The 23,639-nt window shown below is 38.9% G+C and overlaps 1 protein-coding gene across 1 annotated transcript in view; it reads right to left on the bottom strand.

The window, feature by feature from the left end:
* Positions 1 to 4,743: 4,743 nt before the first annotated feature.
* Positions 4,744 to 23,639, bottom strand: part of FOXK2 (forkhead box K2) — a 48,031-nt gene continuing 29,135 nt past the window's right edge. The window contains exons 2-9 of the mRNA XM_074159954.1: positions 19,407 to 19,601; positions 16,485 to 16,632; positions 15,881 to 16,027; positions 12,740 to 12,933; positions 11,756 to 11,931; positions 10,415 to 10,711; positions 9,954 to 10,163; positions 4,744 to 6,828 (exon numbers count right to left, since the gene is read on the bottom strand). Coding sequence (XP_074016055.1) covers positions 6,632 to 6,828; positions 9,954 to 10,163; positions 10,415 to 10,711; positions 11,756 to 11,931; positions 12,740 to 12,933; positions 15,881 to 16,027; positions 16,485 to 16,632; positions 19,407 to 19,601 — 1,564 coding nt within the window. The 3' untranslated portion in view covers positions 4,744 to 6,631. The remainder of the gene's footprint in view (positions 6,829 to 9,953; positions 10,164 to 10,414; positions 10,712 to 11,755; positions 11,932 to 12,739; positions 12,934 to 15,880; positions 16,028 to 16,484; positions 16,633 to 19,406; positions 19,602 to 23,639) is intronic.

Genomic DNA, 23,639 nt, shown 5'->3' with positions numbered 1-23,639 from the left:
TGCTGTATTCACTGGTGATCACCGCCAAAAGTCCTATTGCTGTAGGTTTTGGGGAGTAACTTAACTGAGGAAACAGCGGTGGTGGTTGAAGGACGGAGACTGGATCGTGCCCAGGCTGTGCGCTGTGTGATGGGAAGTACACCAATTACTGCCCGGGACATGTAGGTTGGTATTTAGCCCCAAACAAGTCCAATTTCCAGCGCAAACCAGCTCTTGTTCAGCAGCAGCTGTGGCGAACGGAGCTCTGAAGCCTCTTACCTTCTCACTGCTGCGGCTGTTGGCTGCCCCCCTGGAGAAGCGCGTGCACAGGAACGCATTAGAAACCGTTCTCCGAGGATGACCGAAATCCTCTCTCCGGGGCGGCTGTAAGCTGTTTATGATCCAGTCGGCTGCGCTCACTTTAAATAGCAAGGAAACCACTTTAACTAAAACGTGAAGCTTTCTGCACAGTGTTTTGAAGGTTTTACGTATCTGAATCTGCTAAAGCACCCTCCTCTTCCCCCATTAAAGTCATCCTAGGGTTGACCAGCCAGACTACAGTGTATTTCTCAAAGTTCTACTGAACTCGTGAAACTTCCCCTAAACATCTGCTCTACTGTGACAGTAAGAATGAAAATAACACTAATTATGTTCATTATATTCTTAGTTGTCACTAAGAATGAAAATAACACTTAACTACCCATGCAGACACCAGTGCCGTGCTAATGGTGGAATCCATTAAGACGGACCTAAATATATTTAATCTCAAATTCCTTCTTTTACTACTTGCACATCCTTATCTTTAAGTACACAGGTTCTTTTACAAAGATCAGAAATTAGGTAAAGGAATGAGTGTTCCCAGCTGGAGCTGGCTCCAGGTTGCTCTGCCAGGGCTCCATCACGTCACCTCCTGCTGTACTCCCTCACAGAGGTAATTTTAGCCAAAATTTGCGCTAAGTGGGACAGTGGATAAACATCCCTTGACAATCAAATGGAACAGGATTTTAGCTAGGTCATTTTTTGGGAAAATAAATAGTATTGTAAGTATTTTTATAGACCACGTACCGCCACGTTGGTTTATTTATGACACAGCAGTGTCCGGGCGCGCAGCAGTAACGCTCACCCACGTTCTGGGCCTCTCACGGAGGCCTGCTCTTCTGGGCAGGATGGCGAAGAACCGCTTTGCTCGGAGCCGTGTCGCACCCAACACGGCAGGGCTTCAAAGGCCTGAAAATCCACCAGTCGCCTTTTGAACATACTCCGGCTCTACAGGAGGCAGCGGAGTAAAAGGGGGGCAAGGCAAGCTGTCAGAAGTCTACTTTATGTGGCAAAAGAGGATTAAATAGATTTAAAAATTTCAAGTTGTTGGCTTAAGATGAGTATTATAGTCCAGAGGCCCAATAGCATTTATTCCTTTAAGTATAGTTGTCTTAACTCTTAGCTGGAAGCACGTGGCTTTGGGAGCCAGCCCTGCTCAGCAGAGCGCCCCGCTGACGGGAGGGACACGGGCCACTGGCACAGACTGCGTTAATTTCTGAAGAAATGGCAAAATTTGCACAGTAGGTCTAAGATGACTATTCCTGAAAAGCAATGTATTTCCAGCAGCATCAGCTATATAAGTTACGGATTATTAACTTCTTTTGTATTTAAAAATAACTAAACGCCTTCTCTCCCCCTATTTTGCCGTCTCTTTCCACAGCGCTTGTGTCACAGTTCAAAATCCTGAAAGGAAAACTCAAAGATTAGTCACAGTGCCATAAATCCAGTGTTAATTCCAGGTGTTTGCCAGGAGGAGCAACAGAACGCGGTGTATTTCTTTCAGAACCTTTAAGTATTCACATTAAAGTAGAAAACACAAGATTAATCAGTATAATCAGAAAATACAAGACCCAAGACTAGTTCTTCCGTATGTGGGCCAACAGGGCCGCGGCAGCCAACGCGGACCGAAATACAGAGGCTACGGAACAACGGGCGCTTCGGAAAGACAGTCCTGTTTTGGGGTCGCACACCAGTGAATCCACCTCGCTCTCAATAACCCATTTCAATACATCCCTTTTACTGCCAGGTTTTTGTTGTGTTTTTTTTTTTTTCTTCTTCCCCAAAGGTTGTATTTGTTTAAACAAGCCAATGCTTTCGGTCTGGTCTGTAAGAGATCCTGTGGAATTCCACACAATAGTCCATTCTTTCTGTTAAAGGAATAGGTTACGCTCTTTCAGCTTCAAATATTCCAGCCCCGTAGAGCAGTTTCGTAGCCCGCCTTTGATTTCTCCCCCACTCTGGGAAGTATCGCCATGAAAACCAGACCCAGCATTCTCAGAAGTTTCTCTAGTACTTCAGACAAAAGCAGTTCCCCAACTCTGAGGAGAAACAAAAAGAACGTAACAAACACGTAAAAAAAGGATCAGAAACCAAACCACCATTAGTGACAATTATTCCAGGAAGTGCCCATCTCGTTAAACTTACTGCAAAAATACCGATCTCTGTTAGTACGGCAGTCTGTGCTAAATCAATACATTCGTGGCCAATGTTGGTTTTAAAATCAAATCAGTGAATTAATGCAAATCCCTGGTAACGCACCTGAAATCAGCCCCAAATACCGACACAACTTCTAGAAGAACAAGACTCTCTGATACAAAAAGTAATTCTTAAGTCAAAGTCTGGCTTGTTTAATAGTTAGGAAAGAAAACAAGTAGAAGCAGGAGTAAATCTTGTTTTCAGCTGCCAGTCCACGAGTAAGGTCAAGAGGAACCTGATCAGTAAAAGCCGCCCGTGTACTTACTGACTTCAGACATTCCCTTTATCAAGCAATTTTCTGTCAGACACACTATAAGGTTCTTAGTAAACGTGTTAAACTACATAGTTGTGTATAGAAAGGGGTCAATCAGGGCAGTAGAAAGCAGCACTCAATTTAGTGTGATTACATATATAAAAAATTATGTATTTTTAGATAGATATTTATCATACACGCAGATATATATATATAAAAAAATCCCATGCTATATAAAACCACAACTCAACCTGTGTTAACGGCTACCAACCCCTCAAAATTTACCTTTTGGGGGAAATTAAATCAAGATACAAAACACAGATCTGAACACAGACTGCTGGAACTTCAAGTTCCATTTTTGGATTTAAGTAATTATAAAACCAACATTTTAAAATGAACGCGTATTGTAACAACCATGCAAGTAAAGGCAAAGGCTTCCCAGTTTTGCCTCCTGTACGGCAACCTGTACCGTCAAGCGGTTTGTGAAGCAGAACTGCTTTTGTATCTTTGGGGATTAGCACGGTACAGGTATTTACCTACGTCAGCACAATTAAAAACGGCATCACAAAGACTGCTACCATTGTGGTAAATACGTTACACCGTGGGCAGGGGGGAGGCAGCAGCTCAGAACAGACTAACCGCACCATCAAAAAGAATTAGACTTTCACGCCGCTCCATCCACTGTCCCCTCTGCTTTGAAGACTCAGTGGTTTTGCCGGATGATGCCGTACCCTACAGCTGCTCTTACAACAGCCAGCAGGAAGGCAGGGCCGTCTTGTCCACCACCGCCCCGGAGGCCGTGCTGCCGCCTTCCCAAGCCCGAGGGGACGTGGGGCCACTGCCACACGCAGCGGGATCAAAACCAAAGCTGGGGTAAGGACAGGGAGAGGGATCTCATGCAAGGACAGAACACGCTGGCAGTGGAGATGAACATTTCCGTCACCAGAAGCCAACGCACACTTAGGTCTTCCGTATGTTCGAATTCTGAGTCTTTTTCAAAGTCATTGTCAAGTTTACACAAAAGCGGACTCTTCACAGAGAGAACACTGAACCGGCAGCCTAGGAGCACAAAAGGAAATAATACCATGCATCATAAAACACAAAAGGTAACCAGAAAGCTTCCATCAGTTCCTAAAGAGAGGTCAAATCTGTAGGTACATGAATCACCTGGAGACACTTTCCATTTGCAGAAGAAAGATGACATTGACCGTGGGAGTCCAGGATGATGGGCACCGAAGGCCCATTTAAGAAAGGTCAGGAGCATCACCTCAGAAGCAGCCGCGGGACAGGAGCCTCGTTCAGCCTCTGCTGTCACACGGCAACTGTCACTGTATTAATAGTGGGAGGCACATAAATACACAGACAAACCAGGGAACAGCTCTGGTTCAACGACTCATTTCAGTAAGGCCCGACACGTAAGACTGAGGAGTCTCCACCAGCCAAAAGCAGTGGAGATCATCCCGTACCAGCGTTCTTCTGCATCACCGAAAGCACGGATAACCATATGGTATTTTTAAGGAAGACCGTAAGCAGTTTTCTCACATTGCACAGCTTTTTCCAAAGGGTTTATCCATCTGAAGGAAGGCGCATTCTTGTGCCGAATTCCACACGTGCCAACAGTGTAAAACACCACCACGTTGCGGCAGTGGGACCCAGGCCATACTCTCCCCCCTCTGCCCAGGAGGGCATCACACACAGCTTCCCTACCGTCAGCTCATCGCCTTGGCTCGTTTGGTCTGACACCGATCCCTGTGGCACTGCCAACGTCAATTGGATTAATCACCCCAAAATGTACATAAATATTTCAAACACACTTGTTGAGTAATTTCAACTTAGTTAATTTGCTGAATAAAATTTAATTTTATTTAAAAAATCTTATACACTATTATTCACCTAGCCCTAGTTGTGAACAGATTCTCACTTCTGAAAATAAACCACATTCTAGTCAATTCATTCAACACCAAATTAAATTACTAGTACTGGATTTTTTTTTTCTTAAAAAAAGTATGTTAAAACTTTACTTTTTTTATTTTTAAAACCTCTAAAGAAAATGTTGCAATTTTACAGAAATGTTTCTTTTCAGGTTATGCTTTTTTTTTTTTTTAAATGCCTGTTATAAATTCAGCTTGTGTAGAGTTTTTTTCATAGTTTTTTAATATGTATTATCTGCAGAGACATTGTAACAGTTCCATTTTGTGGATGAACACAAAACTTGTACAGATTTCTCGTATTTGGTCTTTAGGTAAATAGTTCCCAAAAGCTGCCTAAATAAACCACTCCAAACTGTTCAGTCCATCATGAAGAGTACAGTTTTTCCTTTCGTAGTGGGAAAGGAAATATAAATAATGCATCATTATTACAGAAAATGACAAAAATCAGATTCAAATTAAGCCAACTATCTAGCTTTCACTCACCTTACTGCATGAGGAAATAAGACATTATGTGAATTAAAGACTGAACAGCAGCCTTACGTTTAAATTTAATTTTGAAATGTAAAGTGGAATCTATTACCACAATTAAAGTGAGAAATTACCAATACATTTTAAAATGTTCAACTGCAGAACACACACTTAAAAAAAAAAAAATTATTATTATAATAATATGGTAGCCACTGTTAGAAAACCACAACAGCTACTCTTAATGGAGACCCCGAGAGGTCAGTGTATGACATCAAAAGTGTTACGGAGAAACTGGTCAGATTAATTTCTACTGATGGGTGCTTAAGCTTAAAAATATCGAATATACCTCTGACAAGATAATTTTACTCTCTTTTTAAAAGGACTTGTGATAAAGAATTTCATCTTTCTAAATGAAGAACAGTCTGTTATCTTAAACATACACAATATTAAGCGAGACTCTTGTTTTACTTTAGACTGGAAAAATATGCCAGGGACAGTCAAAGTCAACACAAAGTAACAAACAGCAAAAGGTAGCAGAAAGAGAAACAGATAAGTGCAGCTCTGGTCAAATTCATAGCAGTTCTTTACGTCAGTTAACGGCTCATTTACATTGTAATTTCTAATCAGTTACATGCAAGCCCAAAGAAGCATTTGATCACTACACATGGTAATAAAATTTGATTAAATTTATCAGGCAACTGCTAAAATATGAAAATTTGCAGATGTAATAAAGTAGCTTTATCTGAACTTTAACAGGACAGACAAAAGTAAATCATTCCATTGGTTAAAAAAACCCTACATTCAGTTTTTTACCAAACAAAATTTCACATGAAAAGTATTGTGTGATTCCAAAGTTTCCGGAGTAGAAATGGAGTGATTTGAAATGTCAAAGACCCCATTGTTTTGCAAAGAAATGAAAATACACCTCAAAAATTTCTAATTCCACATGTGAACAACAAAATACTGCATTATCTACCAACAACTGCATCGGGTAGGTCGTTATGAAAGGCTAGCTGCCAAGATGGAGGAAATGGCTCCTTGCCTCTGTTCCCTTTAAGGAATATACAATCGTTTGAAACCAGTTCACACTAAGCGCTTATCATGCTGCCGTTACACTGAGATACCCAGTCCTTAAAATAATCTGATAGAGATTTTTTTAAAGCTGCAGCCCTCCCCAACACTGTATTTCTCAGTGTACACAGTTCAGTAGGGGGCAGGGAGGAGCGGGGGTCACAGCCTCTGGAACAAGATGTTTTGCAGTTTGACTTTAAATTACCAAGTTTTAAGGCCACCTGTGTTGGTTTGTTTTTTTTTTTTTCAGTGCTGAAAGTTGAAGTCTGATCACAGGGCCCCTTTCCCCACTGCGTGAGAACATGTTCCAACATTTTAGGTGTTATATTTAAGTGTCTCCTTTTGGCACCATGGAGTTTATATTTTTTTTTTTTTTAAAAAAAAGAAAAAGAAAAAGAAAAACTCCCCTAAGTTTCTAGTTCTGGCTGCCTTTATCACTCACTGCCACAGCTGGGGTGTCCACGTTAACAGCTATGACTATGCTCTCTCCATCTTCTGTTTTGATACGTTTGAGTTCCTGCTGTTCTGACTGGTCTCCGTTCTGCCGCTTTGTTGGAAGAGACGCCGATGCGGACGCGTGGGTTGCTAACATATGCAAAGGGCTTGCAGCAGCTGTAAAAAGATAATAAAAACTTCAGCACCCTAATCCTTGGCAAAACAGATGATACTGAAAGCAAACTTGCATTTTCATTAAAACGATGAAGTCGTTTATGGGTACTACGTGGGGTATTAGCAATCCCAGTTGAGATTCAGGCCCAATCGTTTAATCTTTCTACAAACCCAAAGGACATTTTCCCAAATCGCTCAACTTTCATGCAGCTTTGGACAAGGGTGGGAGAACTGGGAAGTATCTCCATTTTCTCAATGGGGAGCTGAAGACAGAGGAGGATTAAATGACTGAAAGCCCATCTACGTCATAATTTATGACAAAAGTGGGAAGTGAATTCAAAATCCCCGTTCGGTAGGATCTGGCCGTGTCTGTGGATGACTGCAGAGCACATGACTTGGCCTGGAAGGAAAGCACCACCACGTCACATTCATCTGGCCATAGGTTATGTAAGAAAAGCTACGCAATTCCCACAGCCCTGAGATGCAGAGGACTCAAGCAGCAATTCCTCTTCGGCAAATAATGAGGCATTTACCCACAACATATGGAAAAGGCAGTGCTTTTAACAAGTAGTTGTATTAAGAAATGACGCAGTGGATTAGATTCAAGTGCACAACTGAATGAGATGAACAGAAATGTATGCAGTTCAAACATCCTATACAAGATTTTAATCTTTCTCTTTCCATGGAAGAGATAGTACAAGTCACCGTTAATGGGCGAGTCCAGGCCTTTCAACCTTCTGAGACATCCAAAGGCTCCTTCCCTCTACTTGTTAGGAGTCAGCTCGTCAGTATCAACCCTGACTTTATCAAACCAAATTCAAATGTTTTTGCAAATGATGCAAAATACTAATTATGTGTTTACTTGTTCATTGCATTTCATAAGAGTTTATCTAAACATTATCAAACCACCTGCTTCTTTACACACAAGCTCCCTTTCTTCAGCACCACCGCTTTGCTGACACAACCACAGCATTCCCTGCTAGTGGGGTTTAAACATGAAGTCTGTAAGCAATTCTTATTTGCTAAACTCCTTATATTTGTTCTTAGTAAGCTGTCCTAGAGAACACCTGGAATATCACCCCTTGGTTATGCATGTAACCAAACTGTTTTGTACTTAGTATTGACTGGTAGAACAAATACTTCAGAAAATATTTACCCGATGCAAAAAGCTGCACTGCAACTGTAAAATAATTTGTTCTTGGATCTCAACAGTCCTTCAGCTTCTATTAGAAAAGCTATTCCATGTACAGTTTCTGAAGAGATGCCATATAGTTACTTCCGAATAAAATGCTTTACTGCAAATTTTTTGTTGCTTAAATAAAAACAAGAAGTTTACCCCTCATCTTCAAACATGCATTAAGACCGTTACTGCATTATTCACTCTGAGGACTGTTTCATAGAAAGAGACTGGCTGCAGCCACAACCGGTATGTGGAATATGAAATACACAAAAGAACAATAATGTTTGAAATCTACACTGAAAGTCAAAATAAAGACTATCTAGTTCTGTAATTTTATTCTGCAATAAGAGACTTGCATTTCTTTCGGACTTCACAGCTTTCAGTCAGACTGACAGGTAGTAAAAAGCACTGCCAAACTGTTCTGCTGAGAGTAAGATCTGAAAGCACCTGCTTACTACGAATAGAAAATGTTAGAAGAAGTTGCTCTGGATTTCTTAGCTTTCAGATTGCACAAATCTTTCTCCAAAGACAGAGACAAACACAAAAATGTGTGTGTAAATACAGACGTTTGGCATGTGAACCCAGACGTATGGAGCCGTACGTGTGAGAATGCAGACCCGTACAAACACATCTCTACTTCTGCAGGCCTAGGTCCCCCTTCAGATGCTTTGCCTGAGACTTTGCTGGTTTCTTGCTCCTTTAGGAGTTACCGTAACAGGGAGACCAGGACCTGGAATACACCTCGCTTGCTGTTCAAAATGTGAACATTTCATAAGGAATTTAAGCCCAGGAATCTCAAAGCGAAAACTCCCATCGCTGCAAACGCACCCCTATCACACAGAGTGAAACAGTGAGAAGTACCACAACTCTGCTATGTTCAGCCACATTTCTGAAACAAGCCATCAGGCTTCCCTACCAAGGAAAACATGCTGAAACCTGTTCAGAGTCGAGGAAAAAGACAAAAAGAATCTTTTCTTACTTTTAAAAATAATTTTTCAGCATATTTCACATGACACAGCTCAATTCATACATCCTCTTCGGACAAAAAAAGCACCTATGAAGCCTGACAGTGGGTGCTTTTGCTTTACTTAAGCTGGAAATGAAGTGGAAGCAGACAGAACTCTGACATATAAACGTCAGTGATGGAAGAAGAGTAAAAAGGAAACAAAGCATGTATTTCACTCCGTTAGAAGGACTTTAGAGCAGAAATGTAGGTAATAAATTGATATAAGATAGCCTGAAACTATTTCTGTAAATGTATTTTATGACAAAAAAGCTACTTCAGTATCAGATAACATCTCAAAGTCAAACTGTTAAAACAAGCCGTATGCACCTGCAAAGCAAACCAAAACCGAACAGTCTGTAAACAAGTGGGAATATATGAAAATGATGCAGCAGTACCGCTACCCACTCAGAGTGCTGAGCCCGAGAGGGGAAAGAGGGTATTCAGACAAGACCAATCTCAAAATCTTACAGAATTTTTGTCTGGTACAGGTTCGATAAAAACAGAATTAAAAGTAACAGTTCAAAAAGCCAACCCACAAGCAAGTTCTGTCTTGTTTTCCTGTTGGTTGGTTCTTGACAAATCATCTGGGGAGCAGTTACCATTTTAATGGCACTGTTTTACAGGAACTTCTTTTAAAACTTGTTTATATCCTGGGTTTAATGAAGAGGGAGGACGGCTTGCCACCACTAAGTACATCCCTATAATGACCACAAAGAGAATAAATAACTGTTCAGGTAATCATCAATGAAGAGAAATACTGGTTCTTACCACCAAGGAGGGTGGTAAGAAATTAGATTATAAGACTGTAATCTAAATTTTTGGTAGAACTTAGTTTTCAGTATAACTACAAAAGACATGAGACCAGAATTCAAAAATTCAGCTCCGGTCACGTTGAGGTTGTAACACGTACAAAGCAACACAACATCATGACATAATACGTACCAGCATTGCCCTGTCCTTGTATCGCAGTGGTGATAGGTACTATGTGCGTTCCGTTCTGCGTTACAGTTTTTATTGGTAGCTGGTGTTGACCTAGAGGTGCCTGTTGCACGATAGTAACTGTCTGTAGGGGTGTGGTCTGAGATGTCTGAATGATACGACTAGCAGCTCCTATTGTAGCATGACTAATAGCAGGTATAGGCTCCACTTTAACTGAAAAAAACCACAGAAGATAAAACATCGTTAAAACAAGAAAGTGTTAAAGAACCATTTGTTTTTACTCAACCAACCCTCAGTGAAAAAGTATATTGTTTTATTATTAGCTCCAACATATCTGAGACATTATGATGGAAAAATCTTCCATTTTAGCCAAACATGTCAAGCGTTCATCTGGAATTAAGTTGCAAATAATAATCCTTCTGTATTAAAGAGCAAGCAAAACAACTAACCCCACAGGTTCTCACCTTTTACTTCCTTGTGGTCTCCATTTTCTTGAGGTTCTACCTTGGGCTGGGTGACCATCGCAGCTTGCGTGACTACTGCCTGTCCAGCTACAGTGTAAGTGTTTGCTGGTGCTAATCCAGTCACATTTGTGACAGACACAGCTGGTATCTGGTGGACAACATGAACTGTCTGAACTACAGGCTGCTGGGATGTCGATGTTGTCACAGGAGTTGCAACAGTGTAGGTGACGGGTTTAATAGTTTGTGGTAGCTGCCGTTGTACAGTAATTAAAACTGGTTGGCTAGATAGAGGTGATCCTACCAAGAAAGAGAAAAAAATTAGGCTGCAATTTCAATTATTGCTTTTAAGCCAGTCATTCTTTTAAACTTAAGACTAAAGCCTCAGAGGATTAACGACCTCCTTCACTAATACCTGAATGATCCAAAAGATAAAACCGGACAATGAAGATTATGACATGTGGCTATTCCAAGCCACACATTCAAGGTAAGTGCTGTATCAGGTCAGTAAGACCCATACACCATTTGGGCAAAAGCCCTCCCCACCTTCCCCCAAAAGCAGCTATACTACCAAGGCTATGCTTAATACTCATTTAGTAAAAGTCCTTTCCAAAGATGGGACCATATATGTGCTTGAGGTGTTGTGTGAAGCATGTCAAATTGGCAAAACTCTGGCTTCCTAAGCTGGGAAAAGCCTGGTGCCTCCGCTCAGGGCCATGTTTGCCTTCGCCACAGAATGGTCACCGGCACTTCTGCGGTACCAGAATATCACCAAGAAAATAGATGGCAAAAGTATATAAGCTAAGGTAACCAATCAAATACATCCTTATCTCATCATGCCTTACGCTCTTTCTTGATTTTTTTAAATAAGAAAATTCTTATCATGCAAATTTATTCTTTCTCTCTTTATCCTTTCAATTCTTTTTATGGCCATCTTTGAAAGGACAACGTGATTACAGATGCGTGCAAGACATGCGCTTATTTCTGTAACCTATGTAAACTAAATTTTTTTATTTTTTTTTTTCCCCTAAACCAGAAAGAATACATTCTGAAAGAAAATGGCAACTGTTACAAGACAGTACAGTCCTATACAGGACAGAAGCATAATCTCTGTTTAGTAACAAGGTGATCAAGGGTGCTGGAACAGCACACAGATAACAGTCCTTATGTATGCAAACAGAATTTACCTGGCATGTTTACATGGTTATCAAAGATTTGCTGTAAATATTAAGAGGTTAAATATTTACCCTTTTTTTTTTAGTGTACATGTGAAGTCTTGGTAGCATTTATATATTAGCCCTCTCCCACCTCCAACCCCCAAACGCTGATTTCAGGATTCCTCACCTGGGGCACTCTGTGCAAATCGCGCTTCTTGTATTACGGCTAGTTTTGGCTGGATAGCACTGGGCTCAGGTTCCATTGGGACTGGAGATCCTTCCCTGGACAGACTCTCGGGGGTCTGGACTCCACTGGAGTGTGCAGACAACACTCCAGAGTGATTAGGAGAAGCTGGGGCACTTCTGTATTTAAAAATGAAAGCAGCAGCTGATGTGTTTTAACTTCTGAACTGTGACAGTGACCTGCCTCTAAAGAGACCATTAACACACACTGCCCACAGGAGGGCACCCCTGCCTTCTGGCAAGTGCAGTTACAACCCAAAGCAGTTGATGATCTTTTATAAAGCTTCTGTCAAAACAGGGACAAAATTTAAAAGCAAATTTCAGATACAGTTAATGGAGAAGTAGTGGCTGGGTGCCTTCTTATGGAGACTCACTAAACACATGAACGTTTCTTCTGGTGGAGAAGAATAATGAGCAAATCTCAGTCTATGGGGCAAGTAATAAAAGATCTGCACCAGCAGAAAGGCCGTAACTTTACAGCGGGAATAAATTAAACCCACTTATTTCTCCATCATGAATTGTGCTTGAACATTATCAAACTAAATACATAATTGTCATCTCTAAGTTCAATAAAATGGTAGCCCGTATTTGATAATTTTCTTTGCAAACAGTTTTAAAATGCAGCAGACAGCAGTTAGAAATTAAAATTATAATTCTGTAAAAAAATCCCAAAGGTACGGCAAGGCTTGCTTACATTAACAATCTGATAGTTATGCAAACCGAGTCAGTTCTTTAACACTAAAAACAAGCAGTAAAAACAAGCCTAGTGTAAGGGGCAGCCTCCTAGTAAATCATACAGAATTCAAATACTGAGTCTGGATGAAATTAAATTACTAAACTTGTGACTGTATCCAAAACTATCAAGTCTGTATTAGCCTGAAGATTAAACAACAGCCATAGTCTTTTTTGATCATCTGTTTTTCCTTACCTAGAAGAGAGTGGTCCCAGAGGGGTTCTAAAGCAAGGTACTCCCCTAGGCCGCCTTTTCCTAAAAGCCTGCTCTATTAATTTGCTTTCAGAGGCAGGGTCTATCCTCCAGAATGAGCCTTTGCCTGGTTCTTCCTGGGAACGTGGTACTTTGATGAAATAACGATTCAGAGAGAGATTGTGACGTATTGAATTCTATGAAACATAAAAAAATATGTAGAATTCATGTAACTTTTCCAAGTCAGAATGTGGCCTACTGCAGCAGTTCGTACTATAGGAGACTCGGGGTTCAGCTCCTTTAATTCCTTAATTCAACAGAACTCAAGAGCACTGCAAAGGCAGTGCCATAAACCTGAAAGGACTCCTGCATTTTTCAAATTTTTCCCAACAGTTAAAAAACCAAGTGTACTACTGTGGCAATAACAGGAATGTCATTTAATTCTCTAACGAGAAACATGGTGATTGCAACGAACTGTTAGAACACTACAAATACTTGCGCATAATGCAGTGTTAAAAAATATAGATTATCGGTCTTCGTACACCACCCCTCCCCAGGTGTGAAAGAAAAATGTCAATTCATTCTAGGAAGGCCAGTAAAATACAGCATATACTGATTCTGATCTTATATGGTAGTCCTGTTCCACAACACAGAAAGAACAGGTTAAATTACACAACTTCCAAATGCAGCTGGATTGCTGGGAGTTCACCCACAGTCCAGTCTGTCTCAACAAAGGAGCCAAGGGTTTAGTGTGTCTAGGAAAACAACAAATGGCAGTAGGTCCTAAAACAGCTCTTCAGCAAGATCTTCATTACCACACTCTAGTTTGCGCAGTACTTCACCCTCATTTGCTGTAACACAGACAACTTTTCTATCAGAGATGCAGAAAACTGCTAACACCCTGAAGTGGCTGTACCTATGCTTGGCTTTGCACACCTTCCTTCCCCCCCGCCCCTAAAGAGATATAAAACCCAAGCCTCTCTAATTATTGTCACTGAGCAAGTAGAAAATAAAGATGAGAATACATACTGAAATATTTGTGGGGGACCAGAGGGAAAAAAATGGAGAAAAAGGTTTTATGTTAACAAAAGCTCTTCAAAACTTGCAAAATCAAAAGCGAATCCTACTCAGATATCTGAGTTCACGACCCTGATGGCAACTTTGGAAAACTTAAAGCAATGATAACCATGTATGGTTTCTAAAATGCGAACTGATGAAACCAGAAATGGTTTTCCCTGCCAAAAATTGAAACAGAACTAGAAAGATGCCAAGAACATGTTTATAAATTGTATTTATTTCTCCATAAGCTAGAATGAAGAGTAGATCCAAAAGTACCTGCTAAAATAAGTTCATGAAGAGGAGACTTCAAGTCCTGAACAAAATGAGACCTTTGTATAATAAACGATATAAATACCTCAATACTACTTATTAAGGTATAGGATTGGGATACTATACACATGTATCTACTCCATGTTTTGAATACTATGCACATATATAGCCTCAAATATTATTTAAAACACTTATTAGATAAGTCACCCTAACTGTAACCTAACACCTGATGGATAAAAGCTAGCACAGCTATTTGCACAAGGTACACCTGTTAGTGTTAAACCAGTGCTTTATATGGCTACTGACTGAACAGCACCTAATTTTCAGCTTTTCCAGTTGTTTTTGTGAATAGGTGCTAATTAATTATTCCAGAATACATATGTCTGCTGTGTCTGTCATCTCGGTTTCGTGAAGTATTATACATCTAAATACATACACTGTTCTAAGGCAGAATTCTTTAACCATGCATTACAATGTATGCGCATGTTTGGTTCCGTGATGCTTCCATAAAGCAGCACTATACACACGGATATTCAAGGTATTTCAGAATAGGAAGGAAAAAAGCACACCAACGTTTTATAAACAGAATCTTGTTGCTAAACCAGATCTGTTAGTATGACTGCAGCCAGGATTTGTGAAATTTGTGCATCTGTGTGAAACGGAAACAAAATTCTTAAGAGACTTCCTAGCCACAACAGCAGCTAACTCCTTTACTAGCCAAACCATTAGCAAAACGCGAGGAACAGTTACATTCCCCACTAACCTTGGAATTCCTCTAAGAGTGTTTCAACTTCCATATAGGCCCTATGACAAATAAGTATGTGATTAATATTTAAAAATCCATTCCTCTCCTGAGAAGGCATGTATTCTTTAGTATTCTACTGGGGCAGCGAGGAGAGTATTAACACTTCCTCACTGTTCCCCTCCCCCAGTCTCTCCAAATTTTACTCCCCTGAAAATAACTCCAGAGCATGCCTGTGCCGCAGACCGTGGCTGCACTGAGCAACACCCCAGTGAAACAGATACTCCATGATGGACAGTGCGGCCTGAATGTTCTATGGGCAATCTGGCCGGTCCTGCTAATTGTGCTCTTCTGTCCTTTGCCGAAGCTAAAAACGGCAGCAAAGGCAGTGACCCTCTTGCGTATCTGGAAAGACTATGCCAGACTGATTCATACTCGGTTAGTCATCCTGGCAAATGTCGAGCTTGGGCTCTTTAAAAATGAAAAGAAAGCAGAAATTAATTCTACGGAATTGAAGGGTTTGGTCTAACTCAGCAAAAAAAAAAAAAAAAAAAATCAGTTCACCAATAGACTATGTTGCACAAATAAAAAAGCGCACATAATAGTGCAAGATGACAGAAAACACACACTTGTTCCTTCACTGTATTGCATGGTCAAGATCACTGTTTTCAAATAAAAATGAACTTGTAATATTTAGTATCTTAATTTTATCTCAAGATAACAATATGGATGTTTATATAACTGTAAGTTATAGAACCCAACTATGTTCCTAGATAGCATACATATATTTAAGTCCACAATGCCAACTGTATTTTCCTTCCCAAAAAGTCTGTATGTGTGGCTCCTAGAGGTTTAGAGAGTACCGTTCCATGAATAAAGCAGTGTTTCAAATACATAATGATGTAAATTGCTTACTTTGTTGGAGAACTTAAGATCAGGAAAAAGACAACACACTCATTTGACAAATTCTGTTTATGAAGGGCTGTTAGGCTCACCAATTGACTGCTTATGACCATTTATAGCTGCCAGTACTACTCACAACTAAAAAAAAACATTCCAGAAATCAAATTTACCTGCCAGCCCTTGTCTGCTGTCCTGTAGTATGGATAATTTTTAGTTATGTGCGTATAAATTCCATTTAGTGTAAGCTGCTTATCCGGTGCCATTGTAATTGCTTGTACTATTAACTGTGCATAGGAGTAAGGTGGCTTAGAGTCGTCCTGTACAAGAAAAGAAGAAAAAAGGTTTGCATCAATAAACTTTAAAGATATACACACCCCTTTCTAAATTAAAAGTTACAAAACACAATTAACTTAAGGTACTTTTGGATGACCAAAATGCTGAGGCAGAAAAGAAACTCTTTAGTTTCTTTGCTCTTCTGATTAGCAGATTTTAAATTAATATTAAAAATTTGGAGAAGCATACAACAGTAAAGAATTCTCAATAGCCTACAAACAGATATATAACTGAAAATACATACAGACCCTCCCCCAAAGGGAAGACAGGTAAGTAAATAAATAAATAAATCTGACATCTAGTCACAAAAACCTACAAACTGTTTCTGAAGTCTGTAATGTTGAATTATGACTTAGTGCATATAGGTTAGCAAAAAAAATTTCAGAAGTCTTACATTCACTTAAAATGTAATTTATGGGATTGATTTCAAACAACATTTACCTTTGGGCTATCTCCACCCGATGCTTCCTTGTCATTTTCTGACTGTGAATTGTCAGCCATTAAATGTAGGTCAGATGGTATTACACGACTCATTTTGTACCCTGAAGAGCCTGCACCACGGGGGCTAGATGGGCAGGAATTTGCAGCACTGTAGAGCATAAAAAGAAGATCCTACTATTTTGTTATACAGTATATCACCACATTTTGTCTAATCAAAAAGCTCTTACTGCAGAAAAGCCCACTACCAGAGCTTCTAGACTACAGTTAAGGGTCTGTCAGTCCTTCCGTTATAAACCCCATCTTCCAAGCCTTCCTAACTCATCCATGGGAATTAAAATCACTGCAGTAAGAAACCTGTCAAATGAAGCTCAAGCTTTCCTCCTCAAAGGAAAAAGGGTTAACTGATTTATGAGGTTGTATTGTATTTGTCTAAGACTCGCCAACAGAAAAGTCCACTTTAACTAAGTAAGCAACCACAAATTTTAAGACACTCATTTGAAACAAGAAACACATCTTGCATGAAATTTCTGCCATATGCTTGTATTCAGTCTGCTCAAAAAAGATCATCTCTCCTGTGCAGTATTTTTGCACATTTGAGAAAATACAGCAAGCAATGAGGAAAAAGAAGTTTCGATTCTCATTTAGATCTAAACCAACATTATTTTAAGTGTTTAAAGCTATGTGCACACACACACACACGTATAAAAATCATAAACTTATCCATAAATGGGATGCTCCAGCACTGACTCATCCAGTTTAACACAGTATTATGCCAACAGAGCACATACACTGTTACAAAGCAAAAGACAGTGCCAAATGAAAGAAGGGGCTCTTGATACCTCACATTTTGCTATCTATCACAGAAAAATGAAGATATAATTGTATCTAATTCCAGTGTAACGTCTTTCTAATGGCCGTCCTTCTGCCTTGCACAGTCCACAGGAACCACGGCTGCACAAAGCCGGTTTTCCTCTACAATTTCCATTTTGCCAGAAGGAAAGAGACAGTCAGTCTGCTCACTTCTCCCAAAAAAAAAATTTTGGTAGTTCTCTAAAAGGACATGCACTTCTCAGCAATTCATATTGTAACTGACTTCAACACAGTCCTCAGAAATATTAAAAAAAGTTAACTAAAAATTAGAATGACAAAACCCAGAATGCCTCCAGAACCAGCCTTATCTCCAAAGACAACCTTTAGCCTAACTTGAAACTCTGGTTCAAATCATCAAGTAACAAATAAAGCTAGAGAATGTTATTTGGATTTATACAATAAAGCTTTAGCAAATTCACCTGTGCTGAGTTTTGTCTGTCTGCCTGGTCTCTCAAGTTTTTTTGCTGCCTCCCTTTTTACGTACAGAAAAAAAGCAGGCACCATATATTGGGCAATATATATATATAAAAAATTATTCTTTGAGTTTCACATCACGAGAAATCCACCAACAATTTGCTACTAGTGATATACTACACAAGGGAAATGGGATTTTTAAAGTGTGGTATGGAAGAATCCTTGATTAGAGCTAAAACATGTAACTAATTTATTTTTTTAAATATAGGTCATTGCTGCTCTATGTTTTCACGTATCAACTGACAACATCCCTCTACTGTGCTCACTTTAGCATATATTGACAAAGCGACACATATGGTATAATCAAAGCAAGTTTACAAGTCCTCTACAAAACAGGCTGATTTGAAGAGAAACTGTCAAGCTTTGCTCTCAAAATAGACTCAAAACTGGCATCTTTTTTTTTTTTGTAATAAACTATACTCAACAGGTGCATGAAAGCCCTGAAGAGAATTACAAAATTCATAGCGAGGCAAAGAGTGTGGTGATATATGTGATATTATCTGAAATATTTATGAGCTGCTCTGTCATTTCTTGGGCAAGATATGTTTTCCCTGAATTTTAATAAGAAAGCAAACCTGTTATACAGTCAAGTCTAGATCTCTTTTCTCTCTACTTCCACCATTTATAGAGATCTCATTAAACCCTACAATATTGAGATCAAGATCTTGGCAAGCATGAAAGAAGCCAATTATCCTTACATTCAAATTTCATTAGCAAGATCTACATTTTTAAAAATCAAGCATTAACAGTCCTTCACTCAACTGAAGATACAGGAAGTGAGGTGGAGGGGGAAGAAAAAACTTTCAAAAGCATGTATGTGACTTTGAAACACAATTCCAGTGCCTTTAAATGAAAATTTTGCTCCTGAACTTTCTATGAATTTTAAAAATTGTATCTAAACTAATTTTACCAGTTTGTGAGGACAGCTCGCTTATGTTTAATTGAGTTTGGTCCCAAATAACAAGTCGGACAATGGCTACAATTACCAAATTAAGCAGCACAGCAAGTAAAAAACACAGATCAACCTCCCCTGCAGAAGACCTCCCTACGCTGAACTCCTCATCTTACACTGTGTTTTTAGTAAAATGTCTGTTTACTTCCAGCAATGACTAATCAATACTACATCTTCTGGAGTAAGGGATCAGTCTATTTTCCACACTAACAACAGCTAAAAATCATTCTTTCTGATGATAAACTTCAGGGGGACAGCGACTGTCAGAATGTTTAAAAATGGTAAAATTTAGACTTACGTTATTTAAAGTGTCGCCATAAGCATGCAAGAGTAAAAAGCATTCTAAAACATCTGGAATGCAAGAAAAAGGTAGGCTCCTGTGCTGTTCTAAGAATGCCAGGCTCCTGAGCAAACTGTTACACATTTAACATACTAAATTCGAATATTAAAGGCTGTTCATGCCACTACCGTATTGGTTAGCAGAAGGGTGGTTTGCTCCAAGGCAGGTTATGCTGAGCTTCAACTAAACTTCTACCACAAAAGCAAAATACTTAAAATTAATTAGAAAAATATTTGAAGTCTGTAACCATACATTGCCCTGTATCCAATCTGCAAGGTTTAAATACCTGATGGTTCCTGTGGGAGAAGGGAGAGGGCTGATCAGGTGAGCCATGTTGTCTGGAATGTTTATTGTTAAGGGAGAGATCTGGGGTTGCACAGGCTTCACTGGGGACTCTGGGGCCTCCTGTTTTTCTCTCTTTTCATTGGACAGAGCTGTGAATGTTATCTTGATGTTTGTGCTGGGAAACCTGAAAGTACAGCTGAAAAGTAAAAAACAAACATATAAGCCACCTGTTTACAGAACGTAAGACTTGCTGTGTAACTTGCATGCATCACAACCTTATTTAAAAACAAGAAGGTACGGTGTCTTATGTAATTACCTATAGCCATCTTCATTTTACAGATGATACAGAAAGATCAACATGACCGGAAAAAGATCCCCAAGTAAGCAATTTTAAAATTTGGAAAGAAATTTTAAGCAAATGCAATTCTTTGTAACAAGGGCAGTTTATGTTTTGCTCTAAACTTCTTGAGGTTCATCCTGATCTTGCAACAATCCCTAAAAGAAGTACTATTTTGAAGACAAAAAGCTATTACTTTATGATGCCAAAGAACAGCTTCAGCAAATGAAGAAGTAGGTCCATTATATCAAAATTCATCAGGAGCATAAACATTGGCCAATTTGAGGTCTAGCGAGTTTCATAGACTGGTCTAATTAAAAGATTTGGTTTCTTTTCTCTTAAAATACTTATTAAACGCATATCAACCCTAATTCTCATCATTTACAGAGTACATTGCTGTTGTAGTACTACATTTAAATTCAGCTCTGAAAGAAAATATTTGAGAGCCAATTTCAATTATTGCCCACTTTCGTATATTACCAAAGGTTGCATGCCCAAATTTAATGACTAATGATAAATTAACGATGTGCAATTGTTTAAAAATTTGGAAAATAAAATACAATTAATGCACCTTGGAGTACTTTCCTTTCTACCTCTCTGTATACAGCATTTAGAAGTTAACCCAATTAAACAGAACAGCCTATTTATAACTTCTCAGTAAATAAACAGATTGAGTAAACACGAAACTTAATTTTCTCTCAACAAAAGCATCTATAAAAATACAGTTCAAATAACTTTACTATCTCCTCTTTCTTAAGTGGTTAGACTACACTCTGCACTAAACCCACAATTATATTTACACACTTCTGCCACAATATGAAAAGGACTTTCCAAGAAGATAATACCCAGAAACAAACCTTAGAAAACATTGGGTTTTTTTAAGTGATTCTACGTAGAGCTAGTTTTATAAAGAAAGGAAACAGCAGCATGCTGCAACAGGCCTAAGAAACATAGCTATGAATGCAAGGTACAGACTGTAAACAAAAGCGCTCGTTTCTCTGGAAAAATATATTAAACGTCAAAATGATGTAAGAATTGGAAAAAACACTCAGCTGTGGAGTAGCGTTAAAAACGCTAACTCTCATCTGGTTTGGTTTTTATTTCTTAACATTAACCTAAGGATGTTTATAGAACAAAGGCAGCATTTGATTTTCACTACGGTTCTTGCCACATGCACCGCAGTGATTCTTTTTCCCCACAATACACACCCAAGGATCAGGAAAAAGAGAAAGCATCGTCAATGACCTTCCTTTTCTCTCAGTCTTACTTCTCAGTATGGTCCGTGTCCGAATTTAACAGACGACCTATTTCTGAAACATGCTCAATGTACTAAATTGGGAACAGAATCTATGCCAAAAAACTGCACAAGCATTTCTGCAAAAAAGTTAAATGGACCAATTTCTGGGTTGGGTTTTTTCCTTTTTTTTTGTTTGTTTGGTTTGTTTTGTTTTTCTTTTAGTATCTTCAGTAACAGCTCATTTATTTGCTTTTCCCAGTAGAAAGTATTTTTTGCTTATATCGTTTTAGTGACAATTGAAAGAGGTCTGAGCTGTTTTGCTAATAAAAATGTTTTCTAAACGTTTCAGTTAATCATCAATAATGACACATTTCTCCTAGTGTATGCAAAGAGGGTAGCCAAAGGCATCCTTTTTGCTAAAGAGCAAATAAAAATCCCTGTGAGAAAGCGAACAACAATATGCTTGACATAGGGACAGGCTTAAAATTTAGCCTGTTCTATGTATTTTATGAGGCTATTCCATACCTGCAAATTACCTTAATGCTTTCCAGACCACACTTATTTCAATTTAAGAAAAACATGGGAACAACTGGACATCACATTAGATGCTCATTCACAGGTTAGATTTCTTATTGCTTAGTGAAAAAAACTCAGGACATAATAAAGAATAACCAGAGTCCTACGATGCTGGGGTGAGGTAAGGATGGGGAGGAGGTAGATTTTCATAACTTGGATGCAAGTACTAGAAATAAGGGAACATGTAAAATGTATACTCAACAACTCCTCCAATATTCCATGTAAACATGCGTATTAAAACATCTTCCTTTTTACACTACTGCACCGCCTTAATGCATTATCTCCCCTGTGGGCATCTTTTGCAAAAAAAGGTAAGGGCAGCTTACTCAGGTAAGACTAAAACACAGATTTCACAGCACAGCAGAGATGTGGTGCTCTCAAACGTCCATCAAGTTTGGAAAGAAAACCCCCAAAAGCAGCCCCCAAACCAGAAGCTTTGAATATTCAGGGGTACTGTACAGATTATAAATGTGCCAAAAAAAAACCAACCCCACAACCTTGGAACTTGTAGTCAGGAACTATATTAAAACCTAAAGGTGTTACTGTTACAATTTACAATATTTTACATGCTGATCTTGAAAGGATGGCATTATTAAAGACAACAAAACATACTTACAAATCACTACCTAGTTAGAACATGCAAACACCTGAATATTAGCAGAAGACCACATCTGTCAATTGATTCATATTTGTAAACAGAACTTTTTTTAATAGAAGAGTATTTTTTATAGCTGGAATTCAGCCAAAAAGCAGAATAAAGAGTGTATATTAATCAACAGATTTTCTGAATAAATTGCCTTAATGCAAATGTATTACATTTACTTCTAAGAATCTAAGTAAGGAACATGTTCTAATTTGATCAGAATCAAGTTGGTTTTGGCATATTCTTTAGTTATACAATGAACTAAAACAAAAACCACAGCACACCCAGAGGGAGAGACCTGATCAAACATTTAGTCTAGAGCAAGCTGAATTTGATTTTACTCCCTGTTTAAAGTGTTTACAATAGTTTCATGATGTGCTACCGCAGGACGGTTGCTATAGGAGAAACTCATCTATACAACCCACTTAAAAAAAAAAAAAAAAAAAAAAGAGAGAGAGAAGAAAAAGAGTAGTTTTGCAAGCTGTGGCTCTATACCTCATCTACTCAACTACCGTTCTGCCTTTACAGGCTGATGCCATTTGGAGTAGGAAATCAAACAGAGCCACCAAGATTGATCCAACAGATTCCTAAAACCAAACGTTTACAAAACATCCATATGTTTAAAAAGTTATATGATGAAAAGTGTACCAGATACCCAGGTGGTGAAAACAAATAGCACTATTTAGCTGATGTACCAGCGTTGTATTTTATGTATTTCAAACAACTATTCACAGCATCCACACTTAAATCATTTTGTATGATTATTGATTATGAGCAGTACTTGCATTCTGCTTTCCACAGAGCGTTACAAAGGAGGACAATGTGCAAACTAGGAAACTGCAGCAGAGGTGGCAAAACTAAAATGCAACTCATGATCCTAATTATTCTTTTTTTAAAAGTTCATTCTGGGTTGACTACTGGAAAACAGACAAGAAGCATGACATCATTTCAAACTATTCCCTAGAAAACTCTTACTATCTCTACAGCTCCCAGCAAAACGGAGATGTGCTGATCTAGGCACTACCTCTAAAGAGCTTAGCAAATTTGTAGGGTGCCAGATAAGTGTCTTGTGGGAAAATGTGCAAAGTCTAGTTTTGTCACATCTGTATTTCTAATATTTTCTCACTTCCCCTCAGCGCTTCTGTCTGTACTGCAGGGAAAAGCTAATTATAAACTTGTAATTCTGCCTATATGAAAATACCATCTGATTGAAAATGAGGAATTCTGTCCTGTCTCCATCTGGGGAGCCAAAACACAGAAGTAGGATTTCAATTTCCTCCCTGTACATAAACCCTGCTATGAAACTCAGTGCCTCAGTATTCTTTGAATTATTCTGTTTTAATTGTCTTTTAAGAGCCGGGACAGAAACTGGAGAGAAGCTGCCATCCTACTGTTATTTTATCAGCACCTCCAGATTTTACATTTAAATAGATTATAGAGG

Source organism: Numenius arquata, chromosome 17 (assembly GCF_964106895.1).
Source record: "Numenius arquata chromosome 17, bNumArq3.hap1.1, whole genome shotgun sequence".
NCBI lineage: Eukaryota > Metazoa > Chordata > Aves > Charadriiformes > Scolopacidae > Numenius > Numenius arquata.
This window is presented reverse-complemented; position numbering and strand designations above follow the sequence as displayed.